The sequence below is a fragment of the Podarcis melisellensis genome (genome assembly GCF_964234715.1).
Source record: "Podarcis melisellensis genome assembly, chromosome: 4".
NCBI lineage: Eukaryota > Metazoa > Chordata > Lepidosauria > Squamata > Lacertidae > Podarcis > Podarcis melisellensis.
In genome coordinates, this window is record NC_138531.1 from 84,869,267 (window position 1) to 84,892,346 (window position 23,080).

The 23,080-nt window shown below is 41.8% G+C and overlaps 1 protein-coding gene across 2 annotated transcripts in view; it reads right to left on the reverse strand.

Moving 5' to 3' along the window:
* Positions 1-23,080, reverse strand: part of DYNC2H1 (dynein cytoplasmic 2 heavy chain 1) — a 149,696-nt gene that overhangs the window by 101,951 nt on the left and 24,665 nt on the right. For both annotated transcript variants that reach the window (XM_081909489.1, XM_081909490.1), the window contains 20 exons: positions 22,644-22,814; positions 20,248-20,630; positions 19,879-20,011; positions 19,219-19,336; positions 18,604-18,716; positions 18,396-18,515; positions 17,364-17,514; positions 16,006-16,208; positions 15,261-15,443; positions 14,501-14,683; positions 13,693-13,916; positions 11,931-12,046; positions 11,007-11,206; positions 9,321-9,585; positions 8,656-8,863; positions 5,334-5,463; positions 4,344-4,499; positions 3,070-3,329; positions 1,986-2,232; positions 457-608 (listed from right to left, as the gene is read on the reverse strand). In XM_081909489.1, the coding sequence (XP_081765615.1) occupies positions 457-608; positions 1,986-2,232; positions 3,070-3,329; positions 4,344-4,499; positions 5,334-5,463; positions 8,656-8,863; positions 9,321-9,585; positions 11,007-11,206; positions 11,931-12,046; positions 13,693-13,916; positions 14,501-14,683; positions 15,261-15,443; positions 16,006-16,208; positions 17,364-17,514; positions 18,396-18,515; positions 18,604-18,716; positions 19,219-19,336; positions 19,879-20,011; positions 20,248-20,630; positions 22,644-22,814 (3,716 nt within the window). The remainder of the gene's footprint in view (positions 1-456; positions 609-1,985; positions 2,233-3,069; positions 3,330-4,343; positions 4,500-5,333; positions 5,464-8,655; positions 8,864-9,320; positions 9,586-11,006; positions 11,207-11,930; positions 12,047-13,692; positions 13,917-14,500; positions 14,684-15,260; positions 15,444-16,005; positions 16,209-17,363; positions 17,515-18,395; positions 18,516-18,603; positions 18,717-19,218; positions 19,337-19,878; positions 20,012-20,247; positions 20,631-22,643; positions 22,815-23,080) is intronic.

The window sequence follows — 23,080 nt, forward strand, 5'->3', positions numbered from 1 at the left end:
TCCCTTCCTACCAACAGCATTTCCCCTTACGGTGGCCACCAGGGGCTAATTGTCTCCAAGTCCTTTGCTCTTGCACCCTCAATGAATGCTAAGTTCTAGGAGAAGGGGGATCAGAAATACTCTCCAGTGATAACATCAGCTGGCTGCCCCCTCCCTTTTCCCAACACCTCTCAACTCTTCTGTTCGCCTGTCTCTGAGCTGTGGCCTTCCTCAAACTACTGCTGTATTTCCTCTCCTCTGGAAGCTCCAGGAGAAGGGGGGTCGGCCTCTAGCATTCCTCCTCAATCTCTCCCCCTTCACTCCAGGCCCTGACAATAAGCATGCTACTTTTCTGAGGATAATGTATGTTAAGCTATAATTTAGAGAACATAGATGTGTAGAGGAATAAAAAGAGTTCATCAATTCAAAGTGAGTCTAATACATGGAAATATGAAGAATTATCAAGAAGATACTTACTCAATTGCACACAGACGGACAATAGAAGTAAACCTGGAGGTAAGTTTATGCTTTCCCAGTGTTCCCCCAGCAGACATGGAAGCCACAATCTGGATGTTTTCTAACCCCACCCATTCAAGATTTTCATCGTAAAATCCCTGATATGTCAGCACCTTGGGATAAGATAAAATTTACAGAACAGACATATATAATAAGCAGAATTTTTTTTAAAACATTTGTAAGAGACTTTTTTAAAGACTATGCAATAACAGTAACTATGACTATGTGGTCTAATAAAGGTTAACTCTATGCGAAATGTATATATGCACACATTTCTTCAAGGAGAAATGCTGAATTATGTAAACAAAATCTACTATGGAAAACACATAAATTTCCTTAATTCATTCATTCTGAATGTATGAAATTTCTACAGTATATGAAGGTACACATGAGGTGGTTAACACTCAAAATGGAAGGCACTTTGGGGAGAACTAGTCACTGGGAAAAGAGGGAACACATCATCTTATACGTTGGGAATGCTACAGCAAGCCCACTGTTAGTTGAAGAGACTGCCCAAATCACTACTGATGTTATGAGCCCATAGAGATATCTAAACAGGGCTGATCAGAGCAAGAGGAAGAATGGGTTGATTGTGAACCGGATCCTGGACAGGAGCCCAGCAACCTGGGAGGCTGATCTAGATGCTGAGAAGGGACCACGTGGGTTGCCAGGAGAGTCCCACCTCAATGTCATCAGATGCCCCAATTCCATAGTAGAGCTGCCTGACTCACGACACAAGGTGTAGTATTCCTCCTCATGGTGCATCTGCGAGGTTCATTATGTAGCTTTCATTGAATCTTGAAGATGCACCTCTTTACCTGGGCCTTTGGTACCTTATCTGTATCTATAGACAGAATTCAAACCCACCCGATTCTTTACACTGTAGCTTGCTTTAACTGATTTTAATATTAATATTTTAATTATTGCAACCCCCCCCCCACTGGAACTTTAAGGTGAATGGCTGGTAAGAAATAAAACAACACTGAATGGAAGCAATTTGAAGTTCATATAAATGTAGGTTTCTTACATGTGGCCAGTTTTCCACAATAATTGAACCAAAATGCCACCCTACAAACACTCCTGAACTTGTTATTTAAACCAAACATTGTGTATCATAACTTGTCTTGCTTACTCTTGTCAAGCTGCAAACTTTATTCTGCACCCTACGGACTGCGTAATTTCCTATTTGGGGAAAGGACTAATGTCAGAATTACGACCTAAGACGGCAATGAATGAATAGATAGCCATGCAGTGGACCCAGAAGTTCACCCTCCTGAACAATAAGTCTTCTGCTGACAGGCACACAAATGTATTCAGAGAAACATGCTTTTAAAAAAATACACAAGGATTTTCAAGAAACAAATATTATACCAGATATTATAGTGCAATTTCGTGAAAACATCAAATGTGACTCAAAGCAGAACAGGAAGTGTGAAGCTCCTTCCTATACTAGAATTCTGAAAGCAACATTTAAACCAAATTCTATTCACCTGCTGCAGGAAAGCCACAAGTGTGCTCGTCCCCCATTTATCCGGTTTGGGCAAATTGATATCCTTTAAGTATAAAACCAGTCTTTCACAATCCTTTGGCCTGTATACGCGCCCAGTATTGGTGCTGATCACCAAGCATGTCTGGCTTAATTTTTGGAGCAGATGTCGAGATGTAGTCTGTGCGCTGCAGTGAACTGTAGCAATTTGAGTGGACCGTAGCTGGGAAAAGGCATAACGAAGCAGCATTCTGGAGCGGGGAAATGAAAAGATGCAAATACAGCACATTGGGAGAGAAACATCTAAAGTCTGTCTTAGCCATGTGAAATGAACATGCAACAACTGGAAACCAAAACATTAACCTTGGACAAGTACATGGTTTTTACATGAGTATTCATTACAGCACAGCTAGTAAGCTAAACTTTAAAATTGCTCTAATCCTTCAGGCTTCTTTGAATTTTCATTTATTTATGAGGTTGATTGTTCTTGCACAGCACTACATTTGGAAGCTCCTCTCTCATTTTGCTAGCTCACAATTAATCCAAATCCCACCCACAAGTCACTCTCAAGGCAAAGCTCCAACCACTTCGGACTCCCTCTAGCTCAGCAAGAGTTGGTTCCTTAAATGTGAGGATAAGCACTAGGCTTGCAGAAGCAACACATAGCCTAGGACCTGGGAATAGTTGCCTAGGTGCTAGATTAGTGTGCATAGGTATTCAGAGCCATAGAAATGACTGTAGGTGTTCTCTTTGACAATAAAGAGTTAACTATCTGCCATGTGCATTCCTTTGGCTGGGGAGCACCCTTGACACCATGTGACAGCCTGACACGCATGGGAAACCCACAGCAACCTGCACATTATATTTTAGGAATATTCTTAGTTAACCTGCAATTCAGAAGGAATGGAGCACAGGGCAGTGATGTCATGGTATAAAAAAAACAGGAGGAGGAAATCCACATGCCTGGAGTAGCGGAACACATCCATCAGAGAACATGTGATTTTCAAGTAATACTGCCATCAACATCATTTTAAGTATTAGTAAGACTGCACTGATATCACAGTTAGTATGAAAATGAAAATCCGTACCCTTTTCCACATCCTTCAGGCCCAACAAGAAGAAATGGCTGCTTACTATGAAAGCCTAGCCAAGGTTTAAAGTAATCCAAGCCTCTTTGCATATCAGGCGTTTGAATGACTGGAAGAGTCTGGACATTGCTGAAATCATCAGCAGTCAGGTTTTCAGGCTTTTTCAGTTGGTATGACATTAGGCGTTCAGTATCTGGATCATAATAGGTGTCCAACGGTTTGCTGGGATTTGGTGGAGACTCACGTGCCCAAGCAAACACCTTTCAAAAATTATATTAAAACATTGTTAAATGTACTCCTAAAAATACCAAACGTAATTGCTATAAAACACATCCTCCACAACACATCTATTTATTTATTTTGCCAGATTTTATTTAACACTTGATTGAAATAAAACCTCAAAGCAGTTTACAAAGTGAATAAAACAATAAAATTATCAGTAAAAACAGTTAAAAACAAAACATTCTATATCTAGACCATATGTCTGGATATAGAAACTTAGATGCAGAAAATAACTGTATCCTCTTTTCATCTAGAAAATTATCTCCCAAGTTTGAATATGTCAGTTCATGCTCAGAACATAAAAAGCATGTTGCCTTCTAATGATTCTAGAGAGTTAGATCTAGACTGTTAGCCACATTTTAGTCCTATTGAAATCAGTGGGACTAAAGCATGACTTAGTCTAGATCCAAAACACCAACTCTTCATTCTCCACCACATGAAACATAAATTTCTGCTACTCAGGTTATTATTTCATTATTATTTATTAGACATATTAGTCTCCTTTCTTTTTTCCTTTTAAAAAACCTCAATGTGACTTTCAACAATAAATATTCACAGCGATGTGGCAAAATGGCTTCACCGCTGTTCTTCTGTCCAAGCCTTCTATATAACTTCTCTTGCTTCTGCCTGAGAGCCAACAATAAAAAGCTTAGCTTCAAAAAACAGTGTACTAATCTTTTTGTACTGAGACATGCAAAACTTGTACAATGCTTTATCTTCATATGCTATCTAGAAATCACTATACATTTTCCCTCATCACATTGTTTGTTATGCAAGAAATTTTGTTGCACTTTACATTTGGTTTAGACTATTAGGTTTTGTTTTTGGTGGTGGTGGTGTTTTTTTTACAACTGAGTGCCAATATCAGTTCTTGGCTATTTTTTTCTTCTTCTTCTTGAGATATATTTTTAATCTCTCCTCTCCCTCTCTTCCCCTCCCTGCCCACCCTGAAACTGCTAATGATTAGAATAATTTTGTCTTCCAAATAATACCTCTTTTGTAAATTCCTGCCGTGATTTCATGTTGAGATTTCCACCCAGTCCTCTTATCAGGCTGATTATAAATTGTCCACGTTCAGTGCACTCATGAAGATGAGACAAACCATTCATCACTGTTCCAACCAAACTTGTTTCCACCACATAGTCATTCTGTAAAATACAGCATGCAGTAAGCAACCTGTAAACTAACTTGCAACAGCAGGACCAAGTTTTAGTGCAGAGTCCTATTTAAGTAGGGAGGTAAATATTAACAGAAACTTGAGAGTGGCCAAGACAGCACTCAAAAGTACATATACAATCTTAAAACATCAATCTTAAAAAAGCAAGGTGTCTGGTAGAACATCTGTCTTAAGAAGCAACACATAGATTCTATCTACTATCTTAAAACATTTGCTCTGGTAACTACACATTGACTATAGTTAATCCTCATAGGCTCCACAATCAGCAGAGCAATGGATAAATGATGAGCAAGAAGGAAAGATAGGATGGTACTGACTCCCTCCCTCCTTCTGCCTCTCCACTCTCTCACACCTCAAATGTGTTCTGACCTCAGGGATACCAGACACTTCTTGGCCCAGGAGATCAGGACTGTCCCCTCAGAATGGAGAGACCCCATCTGATATCCCCTTGCCTGTTGAGGCTTTGGTCACAGTGTTATCCATGCAGATGAGCAAGATAGAATACATGTACAGAGCAAGATAGAATACATGTGGGTACTGCTCCAAGCAAGGCAGGAAATGAAATTGGAGTTCAGCAGAGGGAGAGGCTTTAAACAAGAAAATGCTAATATCATTTCCTGCCTTTGAAACAGGAGGAGGAATTAGAACCCATTTAAAGACCTCCGACACTCAACTTAGAATTTGTCTATTTAAAATATTTATATACAGTGCTTTTTTTCTAAAAAACCTAAACATTTATCCTACTCATATTGAAATACTGCCCCTCAATGAGGCCAAACTTAGACACTGTTTATATATCACTCACCTGTTTTAGGACCCAGTTTAGAGCTTTCTCAAAATAATCCCCAATCCAGTTTTCAAGATTTTGTCTGCATTCTTCAGGTTGGTTTCTTAGCCAGGATTTTATCAGTGAATTAAGATCAGTATCTTCATCACTAAAATGGGATATACCTCAGATTAAAGCAAGAATATAAGTTGCCATAAACCAATACATATACAAGTATAGGAAGAGCACACGCAGCCTCCTTGCCCAAGCCTACAAACAGGGGCAAACGAAGGTTAAACGACAACTGGGGCGGGGCAAACCGCCGGCTACGCACGCGTTGTGCTGCTACGTACGACACATGCGTGGCGGCGCTACATAGGGTGCATGTGTGGTGTCGCTACATACAGCACATGTATGCAACACTGCGCATGCGTTGTACGTAGCGGTTTGCCGCCGGCGCCACCCAAGCACCGTACGGACGGTGGCTGGATCCTCTGCTCGCAGCTGCCGTGGCGGAGGAGGGATCCTCCGCTTTTGGCTGTAGCGGTGACGGAGGGATCCCACTGCCGTCCGTACGGCGCTCAAGCAGCGCCAGCAGCAAACTGCTATGTACACTGCATGTGCAGCATCGCTACGTATAGTGCATGTGTGCAACACTGTGCATGCGTTGTACATAGCAGTTTGCTGCCAACGCCACTCGAGCACCGTATGGACGGTGGCAGGATCCTCTGCTCATGGCTGCAGCTGCGAACAGAGGATCCGCCACATGCGGCTGCGGCGGCGTGGTGGCTGTTTGCACCGCCACGCCTGGGAGTGGTGGGGCAAGCACCCCATGGGGTGCCTTGTCACACACACTCACCCGACATGGCACCCGGGGCACACCGCCCCCCTGCAACGCCCTACAAACAAGCCCAGAAGTCTTATATTTGCTTTTTGAATTGCAGCTAAATGGTGTATTAAAACAAAATAATCTTCCATGTCATCGGTACTGAAAATTACCATATTTTTCACTCTATAGGACGCACTTTTCCCCCTCCAAAAATGAACGGGAAATGTGTGTGCGTCCTATGGAGCGAATGCAGGCTTTCGCTGAAGCCTGGAGAGCGAGAGGGGTTGGTGCACACCGACCCCTCTCGCTCTCCAGGCTTCAGGCTGCTATCCGCAAGCCTTCGGAGCGCTCCCCCAGCCCGCAAGCTCCGGGAGCGGCGGCAAGGTTGCGCAACCTTGCCTCCGCTCCCAAACCTGTTCTGGGGGCTGGGGCCGGGGGAAGCTTGGGCTTCTCCCGCCCCAGCCCTGCGGCTAAAAACGAAGCCATGCGCAGTCTCTCCCGGCTGGAGAGGTTGTGTGTGGCTAAAGAAGAAGCCAAGACAGCCTGCGGGATGGATCCCGCCGACTGTCTTGGCTTCTTTGCTCTTTGGAGCTGGGGGAAACCCCCCCCCTTTATTTCCCCCCTAAAAACTAGGTGCGCCCTATGGTTCGGTGCGCCCTATGGAACAAAAAATACGGTATGTTTGACAGCTTCAGAACAAGCCTAGCTATTAAGCATACTTCAAACTACACCTTCATGTCTTAGCATGTTCCAAAGCTGCTAATTACGATTTCCTGGTTTTGGATTAAATGGAAAACCATCGTTTACTGAAGACTTCCTGGCTTGTTCACTTGCTCATGCAAAGGAAGAACCAAAAAAAACCTATGTGGCAACTATGTCTTCTTCATATCTCAGCTTATTAAACCCAACATGGCCAACTAGCTAATTGGTGTTTCTTTGAAGCCCTCTTTGAAGTTGTTAATATGCACAAGAATCCCATTACAGTTGCTGTCAGACCCACAACTCAATTTAAAAGGAACAATAGGGAGAGGTCACCAATTCCATGTATGTAGTGAAGCCTGCCAATAACATTTGTTCAAGAGTTTTGTGGTTATAAGAAACACTACCAACCTTCCAAATGAGCAACAAGCAAATGGAAACAATGAAGGCACAATGGAATGAAACAATGGCTGGTTAAAATAATGTGTGTATTTTAAATTAACTACCATATTTTTCGCACCATAGGACGCACTTTTTCCCCTCCAAAAATGAAGGGGAAATGTGTGTGCGTCCTATGGTGCGAATGCAGGCTTTCGCTGAAGCTGGAGAGCGAGAGGGGTCGGTGCGCACCGACCCCTCTCGCTCTCCAGGCTTCAGGAGAGCCCCACCGCTAGCCCCACAAGCTCGGGGGACAGCGGAGAGGCGGAACGCCGCCATCCCGCTGTCCCCCGACTTGGCTAGAAGGCTGGCGGGGGGGAGAAGCCTGCTCCTCCCCATCACCAGCCCCGCAAACTCGGGAGACAGCGGGAGAGGCGTAGCGCGCCCTTCCCGCTGTCCCCCGACTTGGCTAGAAGGCTGGTGGGGGGGGAGCCTGCTCCTCCCCGTCGCCAGCCCTGCAAACTCGGGAGACAGCGGGAGAGGCGCAGCGCGCCCTCCCGCTGTCTCCCGACATGGTTTGGAGGCTGGCGGAGGGCTTCCTCCTCCCCCAGCCCCGCAAGCTCCCAGAGCGATGCCAAAGCTGCGCGCAGCTTCGGCATGGCTCTGGGTCCCATTCTGGGGGAGGGGGAAGCTCGGGCTTCCCCCGCCCCAGCCCCGCGTCTCCAGCCGGGAGACGGTCGCGGGGGGCTGCTTTAGCCCCGCGCGCGCTCTCCCAGCTGGAGTGGTGACACGCGCCTATGGAGGCTCCTGCCATAGGTGCGCGTCACCTCTCCAGCCGGGAGAGGGTCGCGGGGGGCTGCTTTAGCCCCGCGCGCGCCGTCCCGGCTGGAGAAGTGACGCGCGCCTATGGCAGGAGCCTCCATAGGCGCGCGTCACCTCTCCAGCCGGGAGAGCACGCACGGGGCTAAAGCAGCCCCCCGCGACCCTCTCCCGGCTGGAGAGGTGACGCGCGCCTATGGCCGCTGCTCCCTGACCTGCTCTTTGGGGCTGGTGGTGGGCTTCCCCCGCCAGCCCCAAAGAGCAGGTCGAAAGGAACCTGAAGCCTGGAGAGTGAGAAGGGTCGGTGCGCACCGACCCCTCTCGCTCTCCAGGCTTCCAAGGTAGTCGCCTGAATGCACCTTAAATGGCACCTTGTTTTAGAGCGGGATAACAAAAGGGGGAAAATTCTCCCACTCTCTGCGCAGTGCTTCCTGCCGCTTCGCTGAAGGGGCGCTGGGCAGAGAGCAGAAGAATTTTTTTCCCTTGTTCTCCCCCCTCTAAAACAAGGTGCGTCCTATTGTCCGGTGCGTCCTATGGTGCGAAAAATACGGTACCTCAAATTTTGTTCAACCTTCTGTAGCATGTATAATCACTGAAAATCACTCTAATGCACATCTATGTCAAATGTCAAATTACCTTAGGAAGATCATCCCCATTCGAGATATTGTGGCAGGAGAAGCACAACTCAAATCATGGGTTTCAAAAACGAAGTTTACATTTGGGCCAAACTGAATTCTTTCTCCACTGGGCATAGTAAGTAGACGGTTGTCATCAAGGACAGAATTCAAGGACTCAATCCACTCGGGATCTATGTCACCATCACATATTATCCATGAAGTAACATCTATTTACAAATAGTAACCAAACATTGTATCTCAAACAAGTCACTTTTCAGTAGGAGTTCAAATTAGATTTATTTTAACATTTGCAATTGGAGTGGATACAGGGGACGGCAATTATAAATTTTGATGAATTCCAATGTGTGCAACTGCATGTATGAACAAACAAGTAGATCAAGCCAGATGAATATGCTCTCTCTAACCACATGCTTATAAATGCCTACAATGCAAGCAATTCTTATTGTCCCCATAGTCGTTTTCTTATTTACTTAGTGTCTTGTAAGTAAACACACATAGTAACACAGCTCCTTTTATGGTGATAAGATCGACCAAACTTAGAATTATAATTCTATACACACTTTAATACGTACAGTGGTGTCTTATTTCAGAGTAATCAAGATTAGGATCTAAAAATAAAACTCCTTGTTTATGAAAGCCAAGATTTCTAATTCACAGACGTACCTGCTGGTTCACGTACCACTTGTCGAGCGCTGTTTGTAAGCACACCATCAGACCATTCTCTGGTGTCCATGTCTATATGGCCTAGTAACTGGCGGCGAGGCATAGCTTTGGGGTTCATGGTATATTGTTTCACTACTTTGCCAACTTTCCCAAGTGCAGCCCTCAACATTCTCCAGAGGGTTGATTTGCCTGCACCGCTTGGGCCTACAATAACTACCCCCATCCTCTGGCGTAGTTGCTCATACAATTCCAAAACTTTCTTGATCTTTACCAAAAAGAAAAAGTAGAAGGATAAAACACACTTAAATGTTTATAGACGCCATCCCTCAAACAAATAAGGAGCAGATAATAAGACATTTTCAAGTTTTCGTTTACCTTTTAAAAACAAAAAGGAACATCAAGTACTGGTTCCTTTCACTTTGGGTGAACAAGGCACTTGATATTCTGGATTAACTCATCTCACGACCCAAGGAAGAAAGGAACATGTAACCAAGTTATGTCATTTAGTCCAGATCAGATGATTGCTCCCTAACTCTGTCCCATGACCAAGCTTAAGAAAAAAGACTGAGGAATATCCACAGCCAATTAGATAATGACATCTGAGAATAGACCCTTGGTCCCTCATCCTGCCTCCCAGGGGACTGGCACAAGTCAAAGCTCTCTGCCAAGTGAAGCCTAGTTTCTCTGTGTATAAAATGCTAGCCATTGGCTATAGCCAAGTGTGCCTTGGATGCCTCATTCATCCCAAACCAGAATGAATCTTCAAAACCAGGACCCCATGTTCCTTTATCCATTTACAGTGGGAGAGGCATCCAACAGAGTGGAATGTGCCCTAGCTAACCTGATCTCTAGGGTGGGAACTGGATACAGTATGCTTTCTTTTTTCTTTTTCTTTTTTGCAGGGTTTATTTGACAGAGGGAAACCATAAGAGAAGAAAAATAGCAGAGAGAGAACAAAAGACTCCCCCCCCCCCAAAAAAAATCTGAATTAAAAGAGGACACTGTAGGAGGCGGAAAGGAAATGACCGATCAGCAAAAAAAAGTGAGTAAAGGTACCTAGTGGTTTGAGACCATGAATACAGTTCTGTCCTGGGCTAAGGCAGGTAACTTTTATGTTGCAAACAATGATCACAGGGTTGTTTGCAACATAAAAACACTAAATACATAACATAACAGCAAAAAAGGGGGGAATTAACACCCCCTCCCATGGAAGGAGTCATCTGACCAAGTCTAGACCACAAAATTAGTTCACCTGTTCCATTTTCCTGAGCAATGTGAGGAGGTAACTAAAACAACTGGATGCTTCTTTCACACAATTAGATAAAAAATCATTGCTTCTAGTGTCTTTAAATTGCATGGAGGGATTTTGTGTCAAGCAATTCAGATCAGATCAAGAACTAAATTATTTTGACTCTAATCTTACAGGTTTGCAAGGGTAAGTGCCACAAGAATCAATGAAGCTTATTAAAATGTAACGTAGTAAAATATTTTTACGTTTGATTTTACATATATACATTTTGCATATATTCATTTACATAAACCACAAACGTATTTCCAATAACTACGGAATTAATATTTTTTTCCTTTAGTATTTTTATAACCACAACAGATTCACTATAAGTTTCTTAAGACTTTTAGGCAAACTCAAGGTATTCAGTATCAGTTAGGGTTGTAGCTGATACTTACCTGAGTAGATATAATTTCCAAATTGGCCTCCTCAAAGACTTCTCGTAAAGCATTATTTAGCTCTGCATAATCTACATCCTTGAAGTCAATACCAGGAAAGACATCTCTAACTAATGCATCAAACCGTGCACAATCTGCAAACGTAAGCTTTGACATTGTATTGAGTCGCAGTGCTTGGACTACAATATGGCTTTCATTTACTACATGGGAGAAAAGATAAGAGGATACAATTTAATTTCTTCGTGCTTCAAGATGTAAGAGAAACACACTAGCTGGTGTCTAGCATCACAAGATAATACAATCCCTACAGATGGTGGATTTGTAATGCCTTAAATTTCACATGGAAATTCAGTGACAAAAGGATAAGAGCTGCATGATATACTGAATATGAAAATATTCAGCAGTGTGGTGAAGACATTAATTCTTAGGTTTATGCCACAACTCATAAGAAAGCTATGGTCTTTTTAACAATAAGCTCAACAACTCAGAAAAAAATAACTAATTGTTAATGCAAACCCACTGTGCCAAGCATTGTCTACTGTTTGACAGGACACCAGATTCAACAAACTTCCTATTTTTTATATTTCCCTATGACTTCAAAAGACATTAGGATTCCTGTAGCTATGTTAGATAATACACTACCGTGAAGCAGCATCTAACTTTGGCTCTTATTTGAAGCAACTAGGTTCCTGAGAATGGAACTAGGAATCAAGAGCAATGTGGGTATTACCAGCGGTCATGGTAATACATCAGCTCCGTGTGAACCTGGCCACAGCTCTTCCAATGACTGTGGGTCAGTTGCAGGATTCTAATTGTGGGGGAAAAGATTTTACATCTGGCATCAAAAAGATTCCCACAAAAACAGAATGCTTGAATTTGAGAAGTTCTATAAAGATACAAAGAAAGACAACGTCAAAGTTTTACCTTTCTCTTTCATTCCATTTTTTTTCAGCTGTCGAAGAAGGTTCCCACATCCCCTCAGAACAGTCTTCAGTGCTCGCAAGCCCCAATCATAATGCTGCTGAGGTGTCAAGAGTTCCCTGATTATTTTTTTAAAAAAAAAACAGTCATATTTTAATGCTTTCTCCATGTACAATCATTGGTCTACTTCCCTTTAGTACTTGTGAAGAAATCAAAAGCTTTAATGGAGTAACGAAGAGATGCAAAACCAGGGGCTAAGTTAGAACCCAACATTAAACCATGGTTAGTTCAGCTTAACTCCACTGTCAGAAGTGGTTCTCTTATTCCTGCATTGCAGGAGGTTGGACTAGATGAACTCAGGATCCCACTCAACAATTCCGTGGTTCTATGATTCTGAATGCCAGTTGCTAGAGACCACAGAAGGGGAAGAGTGTTGTTGTGCTCAGATGCTGGTAAGGGCTTCCCATAGGTATCTGGCTGGACACTGTGAGAAGCAGACATTGGATTAGATAGGCCACTGGCCAGGCTCACTAACTACAGTTCATCTGAAACCATAGTTTGAAACTGGATTATGAATCTCAGCTTGCATTAACTATGGTATATTATTATGAAAAAGCACATAATAATCATAATTTGCTGTGTCACTCTGTGCCTTCTGCCTCAATGGCTACAAAGATTAAAGGGAAGAGCAGCTGGAACACAAAACTAATAGTGTAGTTAAGAGACATTCAACAGCACTTTCACACAAATCTATCTTTCATCTACCCAGCAACTGACTCCCTTCTCTGTCCATACCTCTCATTAACAAGAGTCTCCAATCCAATTGCCAGTTGTAATTACTACAATAACTTTATAATAAGGGCGGAGAGCCTTTTTGGCTTGTGGGACCAGATTCTTATCTCCCCCCACTGCATGGGTCAACTTTGACAGGGAGTTGAGCCAGCCAATCATCTTAATGACAACAGGTGATTGACAATTGGGTAGATAAATAGGTACCGCTCTGGCAGGAAGGTAAACGGCGTTTCCGTGCGCTGCAATGGTTTTGCCAAAAGCGGCTTAGTCATGCTGGCCACATGACCCGGAAGCTGTACGCCGGCTCCCTCGGCCAATAAAGCGAGATGAGCGTCACAACCCCAGAGTCGGCCACGACTGGACCCCTAATCAGGGGTCCCTTTACCTTTACCTATCCCCTTATGGGTGTGAAGTTGAGCTATGTGGAGGAGTGAATGAAACTGGTATCAGCAGCAAACCTAGCAGGATTTAACACCACCACATCAGTCAATGAGCAGGGAACTACCACATGCAGCTCAACTGAGCTGATCCCACCTATCAGCTGACATCAAGGTGACATTTAATTGACAGGTAGGTGTGGTTTCAAAAGGACGGCCTCATGAGCCAAACAGGAGCCTCTGACAGAGGCCCTCCTCCTCTGCCCTATAAAGTTAGTCAGTATTACTATGCTTGTATTGGGGAAGGAGATGTAAGTCAGTAATTCCCCTAAAGCCAGTCAGGAAATTGATGCATGGGCTGGCATTTGAACCTGGGCCTTCCAGCTCATAGCACCTACCCTTAATGAATATGCTACACTAGATCAAAAGAAGAACACAAGAATGCTTCACAGCCATGACTTCCCCCTCTACGATTTTTAGTATTCAGGAATAGCAAAGTACCGTGTGAGGTGATATTAAAGAATTAGCATGCATTCCAAAGAGCCAAAGTTTATATTTCCTAAATGGACTGCCTGGAGATAGAATAAAACACCTACCTTGCTAAATTAAAAATATCCACTAATTTTCTTCCCAGAGTTTTTGCATCTTTGAAACCTTCTGAATATAAAATCACTTCTGCAATGAGTTCATTATCAGGCCGAGTCATAGCAACGGGTCTAAAAAGTTGTTTGAGATTGTCGGGCAATTTTTGTCTGCCTCCATAGCCCTTTCCAGCAGGATTCATTGTGATAAAAATTCCAGAGTTGTGATCCATTTCAACCTGACATTTAAAAAATGCACTCATAAGGGACTTATGAAACAATTGTGTATCTAATGACTATTTGGCAAAGTCCCCATGTATTCTCATTCCCCATTTGCCAGAAACGGCAAGAAACAACTCTACCCTGAAGCTATTTCTTCACATCTTCCTTTGAAGCACCAGCCACTGACCCAAACAGGACATTGTACTAAAGAAGCAGTTGTTCTGATCCACTGGTGCCAAACAAATACATTTTAGACATCTATCTAGTTTTTATGTTCTTTCTCTTTATGAGAGCCTTCTAAAGATAATTGTCGACACAAACAAGCTGAAAATTCTAATTACTAAAATCCTTCGAATTATACTAGTTTACAGTTAGGACAATTCTTTGACCTTTACAGTTTTTCTCATGAAAAAAAAAAAGGTTTCATAAGAAATTTAGAAGAAAGAAAAAAGTAGATGGGGTGCAAGGATGATTCTTTCACTCATTAAGATCCTACAGATTAGAGTGTCACTGCAAAGGTACAGGAACAGACAAGGTGCATAACCCTAAATAAAGAAAATGGCAGAACTGTTGTAAAAGAGGATAAAATACCATACTTTACCTCCTTTCCAAGTAACTCACACACAGGTTGGTGTTTCTTTAAAGCATGTTGAATTGTCTGGATCTGCATAGATACAGCAGACAGAACAGCTTCCTCCAGCCGGTTGAACTCATCAAAACAGCCCCAGGCTCCACATTTCACTAAACCAACAAATATTCGCCCCATCGATTTCACATCAATGCCCTTGAAATAAGAATGTTAGTTAAGATATGGAACCTTCAGTATTCAATTTCCTATTTGAAAAGTTTTAATAAATGTATTGAAGGGGGAGTAATGGTATTTGAAAAATACATTAGGGCCTATTCAGACATTGCTTCCCTCTCCCACTCCTCATGCATGGGGGGACTAGTTTGCACACAGGTCTTAGTTTTGCATACTTCCTACTCCACTCCTGTTACTGGAAGATAGCACACAAACTAGGAGATTCTGCCTTAATTTAAACATAGGCTCTGTGTTTCTCTTTCACATGCTTACAAGGAATCAGAGATGGCACTGGGGGAGCGAAAGGAAACATGAGAGCCCAAGACCCACTCTTGATTTTGTCACACGCAGAGGTCTGCGGCAGGGGCAAATACTGTCTGAACATTGTTGTATTTATTAATAGAGTAACATTATAAATTATTGTTAATTCAGGATAATTTTACTTTGCTTTTCACAACCTGACTTCAGAAGGGACTTGCAAAAATATAGCATCAAAAATAAAGCAGCAGTAGCTTATAAAGGCCAAAACGAGGACTTGGAATTGAATATGCTGTCTCACCTCATCACAATTAAAAACCAAAACTTGTCTTCCAAGTAGTCCTCCCAGAGCCTTTACAGATTCTGTCTTGCCAGTTCCTGCTGGACCATAAGGATTCCCTCCTAGGCCCATCTTCATAGCTTGGGTAAGTGTGAGGTAACACTTATCAGTTAATGGCGTGTAAACAAGCTTTGGCAAATTACCCTAATGACATAAAGAAACATATCTTATCACCCAGCACAATAAGATCAAATTTACAATCCTAGCTTAATCGCACAGATGTAAAATAGACAACAGAACTGCAAACTCCAAATAAGTAATAATCTCAAAAGTCAAATATGAGGGAAACCATACAAATGTACATAAGTCTATATTTCCTGAAGTCGCCCACAAATCTGTTAGCTTGCCATGGAAGAAGGAAGCACACCATGAAGTGAAAGAGGTACCTTATGTATGTCATATGGCTGAACAGTTGATGATTAAAAAAAGTTAAACAAAAATGGCTATTACAGTTGATGGGGACCATGTTATCAAGAGCAAACACAAATGAAAATAATTATCCATTCATTCTGGGATACAGGAGTCAAGAAGTGTTTCAAGCACTTCAGCTAGTGAGCAAGGATGACTATAGTTTTTGCTCCCCTTAAATAACATGGAATGTGCTGTGAAGGAGCGATGGGGAAAGTGGAAATATTTCTGAATGCAAGAAAAATGCATGGTTAGGAGATGCCTGCAATAAATCTTGAAACTGAAATGAGAACAGTACCTGATACTCATAAGTGTACTCGAGTTCAGCATCCACCATTTGAATGTAGCATCTTTGATTCTTTAGATAAAACCTGAGTTGCTTCTTCCAGGCCCAGTCATCATTGCCCTGCACCTGGGCTTCATTTAGCTGCCGCACAGTATCAATGTTATGAATAACATCAAGAATAAGAGCTTTAAGCTTCAGCTCAAGGATCCCAGATTCTGAAGATAAATAATATTATTTCCAGGAGACCATTAAGCAGACGATTAAAAGTTTAAAAGCAATTATATCAGCCTCTTATTTATCTTGCTTTATCCAATCATAAGCTTCTCATTCACGCTTACAAATAAAATGTAACAAAAGGAGGGAAAGTGTTACCCATTGTATACAATGTAACTATTTAACAGAAGATGTAATTTTTTTAGGATCTGAATTTAGAAGCAGCTTGCCAAGTGGCTTGTCTTATAGTATTAATTTTTACATACACTTCAGGTTACAGACTCTGCTAACCCAGAAATAGTACCTCGGGTTAAGTACTTTGCTTCAGGATGAGAACAGAAATTGCGCGGTGGCAGCAGGAGGCCCCATTAGCTAAAGTGGTAAGTCAGGTTAAGAACAGTGTCAGGTTAAGAACGGACCTCCGGAACGAATTAAGTACTTAACCCGAGGTACCACTGTACATTAAATGTTTTACATTACAGTTAGCTTTGGAACGTCTACTTCAAATGGATTAGAGGATCAAACCTCTCACCCAGCAGATGCCCAGATGCCATATCCATTATTTTTAACCTAAAATTATTGGTTGTGATAAACAGATGAGGTAGTAGTACACCTATGAACTGAGAACTACCACCCCATCACCAACTTTCCCTTTTAGGACAAAATGTTTCCCTTGGGGAAGCGTAAGTACCACCTGAGGACACCTTACATGCACATGGAATCCTACATCCCCCGACCTGGACTTTGAAGTCAGGAGAGGGGGTCTTTCTGGGTGTTCTAGGCGAATCAAAATGTTAGGATGTGCTGACCTGTGATGGTTCCATAGTTCACTGATGATATTTGGCAATTCATTGATAATGTTAATTGTTCCATTGTAATTTCTCTCTCTAATATATTGTTTTATACTATTTTGGAAGCCACTGTGATACCTTTGCAATATAGAGCAGTCAAAATGAAATACTACGCATTAATCACATACAAAACAGTTCTGGATTACAGTCAAAATGGGTACAACCATACAAAATTACAGCCGTCATTCCAATTGTACAATTAGGGGGATAAAATTTTTAATATAATTATTAACAGCAAGTGTGCTTCAGTTGTGAGAAAATAATTTCAAGCCTGGGGAAAAAAGCCACTGCAATCCTCTTTCATACCTGTATTGCCTGAATCTTCTGTATTAGTGTCTATGCTGGTGTAATGCTCCAATTTAGCCATCAGTTCTAATTCTAACTGTTGCAAATTACCTTCTTTGATTGCACATTCAACATCTTCTGTGAACTGAATTTGTTCAGCTAAACAAATAATCTATTGGGAAAACAATATTCATAAGCAATAATGGATTTATATGTATTCAGTGATAGATGCTTCAACAAATCTTAGCACTTCATTCAGTGTTAAGCAAACTTCAAACCCACACTACTCCTCTGCTAAAACATACTAATGAGCAAAGAGCTCTTCAAGTAGCTGGTTAACAATCTAATGTATTTTTTTTAAGAAGCAAATTGCACTGAGTTCAATGGGGCTTAGTTCCAGCTAAAGGGGACTAAGTCGTTTTTTAAAATGTATGGAAATAAAGGGTTATGATTATTTGTTTGAAGACAGTAATAATTTGCAGGTTCAGATTGAGCTTCTATGCAACAGCTACAGGCTACAGGCACCATAAGTGACTGGTAAGAGTCACCCACCATTCAGCCTGGAGTAGAGTGACTCAAACAGGCAGCTCTTGGCTGCAAGCTGTTGTAGCTCACTGCACCATTCACAGAAGCACTGGGAGTTGTTTGCAAAACCAGGAGACTTCAATCCTGCCTGGGGTCTGCTGGGGTTCTGGGAACAGAAGGTAGCAATGCAGTAAGTTTATGGTCATGCCCTTAACTTTTAGGTTTCCATTAAATATTATTCAAAGCCAGCCCAGATGAATCTTCAGTTACTATTGGGCTTCGTAAAAATACAGTGTTCCAACAAACAAACAAAGGTGTTCCCACCTTTACCAGTACCAAAACTGTGCCTAACCTTTAAAGATAAATGAATAAGATCCAATACAACTATCTGTTAACCTCAGCCTGTTAGCTTTAATTCAAAGTGCACAAAAATATTATTTCTTTTCAAGTCAGATATTCCTCCAAATGCAGTCTCTCCTTAAACAATTTTAATAACTACCATGTTGCAAAAGAAGGAAGAAGAACTACCTGTGAGGGGAAAAGTGATGGATCAATTGAACCCTGAGTTCTTTTCCCAGCAGTTACGCAGTCACACAGTAATTGTTTCAGTGTTTCTTTCATCACCGAAGAAAGCTTGTTTAGCCAAACCTAGAAAATAACATAAAAGGAAACATCACAAATCACACTTACTTCTCCCAGCTTGTATTATTATTATGTTTGGAGTCTACTTTCTCACCTCAACATCATTTGATAGCAGGATTTTATTTTTTAAAGGTACAACTTCGCCTTCTAAAGATTTCATTGCAAGAATGTTTTTAAAGTCCTCATCAAAGCTCACACTGTGAATTCCTGTTAATTAACAGCATAATATTCAGTTAATGAAGTATAATCTACTCCATGTTATTAGATTACAATAAAGCTTTTATACTACAGTACTATGTTTCATAAGAGAGGATTCGGTGTCTAAATAAATGTGTTCGTAATTAATGACATAATTTTATTAAAAGGTTCATCATTGTTATATGCATGCATAAATGACAAGACAATTATTATTTTTTAAAAGCAAGACTTCTGAAGATTTTCATCAGCCTTCTGTGGCTCAGGTGTTATACTTGAAGTATTTTCCAATTTTTCCATATCAAATGCTAAAAAGGAACTATTTTTTATTATTTGAAAGTGAAGATGATTGTAACTAAAGGTGCTTTGAAGGCTTCTATTGCCAGGAAACTAAGAACTGACTGCCAGCTGTTCCTAGATATATGCAGGTTTGCAAACCCTTGCACACAACATTGTTTTATGCATGAATTGCTTCTCATGTGGCATCCTGAAGCAATGAAACGACTCAACTTACCAGCAAAAAGCTTCTTCAGGTGAGACTGAATAACTAAAGGATTGGTAGACTGTCCCAAGATTTCTAGAAGGTCATCGTCCCCAATAAAATAGAATCTAGGAAATGCAGAGCGCTTTTCCTGTTTCAAAATAGATGAATTCATTCTGATTTTAATGCTAATATCATATTCCGCACTTTCTTACAAATGAAAATAGGCATAGCTCTGTACTTTTAACTTTGCTATCCGTGTACCAAGGGATACTGGCCAAACAGCTCACCCATTCTTATAGATTGCTGCAAGCATCTCTCTGCTTGTTATATGCTGCATTTATTTGATAAGGCAATTGCCTCTCCTACACTGACAGGAGTTTATGTTAATAAAACACCCCAAACAATTTATTTTTAAATAATATATATCTAATAGAACCAGAGGCCATTCTGTGCTGCCTGCTTTTTGCATGCCCCCTGCCCACGACATTCGCCAGCCTGTAGCAACTAGGATTGCTCAATCCTCCCTGGGCTGTTTGGGTCTTTCGTTTTTGTTTTTTGCCCTTTTAGGTTGCTTCTATTTTTCCCTACTTCTACAATCCTTGGGATGCAGCAACACATTCTTTCGTGTTTCTCAGTGACCCTATTCTGACTCCATCTATGTCAGCTCACTATTAGATTAGAAATGTTTACCTCCAAGAATTCATTTAAGGATTTCTGACATCTCTGAAGCTGGTCAAGAATAGTGATCAAGGCATTTCTTATTCCTGCTCGAGCAGTCAAGGATGTTATGCGGTTGTCAAGCTTGATATCTAACAATATTGATCTTTTAAAAGAACAGGGGTGGGGGTGTAAAAATATGTCATTATAATGTGAAAAATCATAGATTAATTCCTAAATGATTGCTGCAGTTGTATCCATGTTATAAAACTATTAATTCTGTTCCTGGGTATGAAAACGCATGAGATTAAAATAAGCTTTGCATACTTTTTTGCATTGTTTCATTCTGAAGAATGTTTTAAGATACTTGGATTGAAAGACATTGTGCAGCATAAAACTGACCTGAAGTCTTCATCGACTCTGTTGAATCGGGCTTGCTCACGAGGTAAAGCTCCACGCCCAAAAATGGGTTCCAGGTAGACCCACTTCCTCTGAATTTGATTTAAATTTTGAAGATACTCATCCAGCTCAGCAAGTTTCTTCTCCCAAACAAAAACTTTATCTTGAAAACCTTTGTAATATGGAGAGTCCTTGAGTGACTGGAGGAGGCAACGATTGTCACCAACCTGGTTGACAATGTCTTTCCAGTCCTTAATCAATTTAATCATCCGGCTCTGGCTGTCTTCATAATCTGTCAATGAAAAGACAGCTCCGATTCCCCACAGCTCGAGCTCACGCAGGGCTTCTCGGATCGTGACTTCGCCATGAGCCCGACTGTTCAAATCCTGTTTTCAGACACAAATCACATTCAAGCAAATGTTTTGACTCTCATTTCTACTACAGCCAAACTTAAAACAAAAAGAGATTCAGACAAATGACAAGTCATGAAATATACAGTGGTACCTCGGGTTACATACGCTTCAGGTTACATACACTTCAGGTTACAGACTCCGCTAACCCAGAAATATTACCTTGGGTTAAGAACTTTGCTTCAGGATGAGAACAGAAATCATGCTCCGGCAGCGCGGTGGCAGCAGGAGGCCCCATTAGCTAAAGTGGTGCTTCAGGTTAAGAACAGTTTCAGGTTAAGAACAGACCTCCAGAACGAATTAAGTACTTAACCCGAGGTACCACTGTAATTTGTTAATCAATACAAGATTATCTTTTCAAAATCAAACACTATGGAACTAGCTACATATTGGTACACATGTGAATGATGATTTAAGGAACTAAATAAAAGGTTCTATGACAAACGCCACCTTTTCCTTCACACAACAGCCACTCCCATGAATCTTATGGAATCCACAATGTGGCTCTGAATACCAGTTGCTGAGAATCACAGATGAGCAGAATGCTGCTGCGCTGAAGTCCTGCTTGCATGCTTCCCGCAGGCATCTGAACTAGATGGGCCACTTGCCTGATCCAGCAGGATCTACTTATGTTCACACAGTGAGCCTCCTGAAACAACCTGGGAGAAACACGCTCCTCCACTTCTGTTCTATGCGGCCTAGGACCCACGTACCTACGGGACCACCTCTCCTGTTATGCCCCGCGGAGGACCTTAAGGTCCACAAATGACAACATTTTGGAGGTCCCAAGTCGCAAGGTGGTTAGATTGGTCTCAGCTAGGGCCAGGGCCTTTTCAGTACTGGCCCCGACTTGGTGGAACACTCTGTCACAAGAGACTAGGGCCCTGCGGGACTTGACATCTTTCCGCAGGGCCTGCAAGACAGAGCTGTTCCACCTGGCCTTTGGTTTGGACTCAGTCTGACCCTTATGTTTCCCTCCCCTTATGGTTTTGATCTATGGGCTATTATTAAAATGAGGCTACATTTTAAATTGTATTTTTAACCTGTATTTTAAATTGTTTTTTCCCCTATTATGTTTTTATTGTAATTTTACTGGAATAGAATAGAATAGAATAGAATAGAATAGAATAAAAATAATTCTATCACTCCACTCTCCTTCCACTAACTTAGGTGTCAGGTAATGACCTAAAGGAATCTGAAACCTGCTGCTCATTCTCCAGGCAGCAGTCACTCACACACTCACTCACACAACTAGAAAAACAGGGCCACAAAATAGGAGTGTGTGTACACACACACACACACACACACCTACTTCAGGCAAAAGACAGGAAATTGCTGAGCTAAATGGACCAATGGTCTGCCTTTGGATGGCCATTTGTCATAGGTGCTTTAGTTGAGATTCCTGCATTGCAAGGGGTTTGAACTAAATGAGGCTCAGGATCCCTTTCATCTCTACAATTCTACGATTCTATGCTCCAGAGAGTAAGGTAAGGTAAAGGTTAAGGACCGCTGGATGGTTAAGCCCAGTCAAAGGCGACTATGGGGTTGCGGCGCTCATTTCGCATTCAGGCTGAGGGAGCCGGCGTTTGTCCACAGACAGCTTTCTAGGTCATGTGGCTGTTTACCTTGCTGCCGCAGCAGTACCAATTTACCTATTGCACTGGTGTGCTTTTGAACTGCTAGGTTGGCAGGAGCTGGGACAGAGCAATGAGAGCTCACCCTGGTGCAGGGATTCAAACCACCGACCTTCTGACCGGCAAGGCCAAGAGGCTCAGTGGTTTAGACTACAGCACATCCCTCTGATCCAGAGAGTGACCCCCTGAAAATGAATTGTGTTTCCCAGCTTTGGACACTAGAGGGCAACCTTGACCCACATGCCCACCATTCAGCACCACAGAAGAATGGAAACTACAAAAATGTTTTAATAGCCAAGTAACTGCTCCATATAATTTTCTGCTTCTCAGTACAACTTTGAAAAGTAATTCTTGCCTTCAGTTCTGCTGCTTTCTCCACGATGACATCAGCCACTTTTAGAAGGTCTCCAAACACCAAGTTCTCTAGACTAGTACCCTTGGGAAGACCAAGAATACGAAAGAGGTCCAGCCAATGATCTGGTGACAGATGTTCTCCTCTAACGTATTTCAAGACAGGAAGTGTCATCTTTGGCAATAAATAAATAAAGGTATATGTATGAGTCTACCTCGTTTTAATATAACCTTGTTACATTCAGACAGCTAAATTATCTTCTGAATACTTAACAGTTATATGCATGCAAAGCATTATTAAAATCTGGAAGGAAGCTCAAAATTTATCTAACTTTCTACATGACAGAACAATTCCTTATCTTCCTGGGCTCCTTTTGCGAGAAAGGGTGGGTTAAAAATTAATTAATTAATATGAGATGCCTTCTTCTTGCACAACTATTG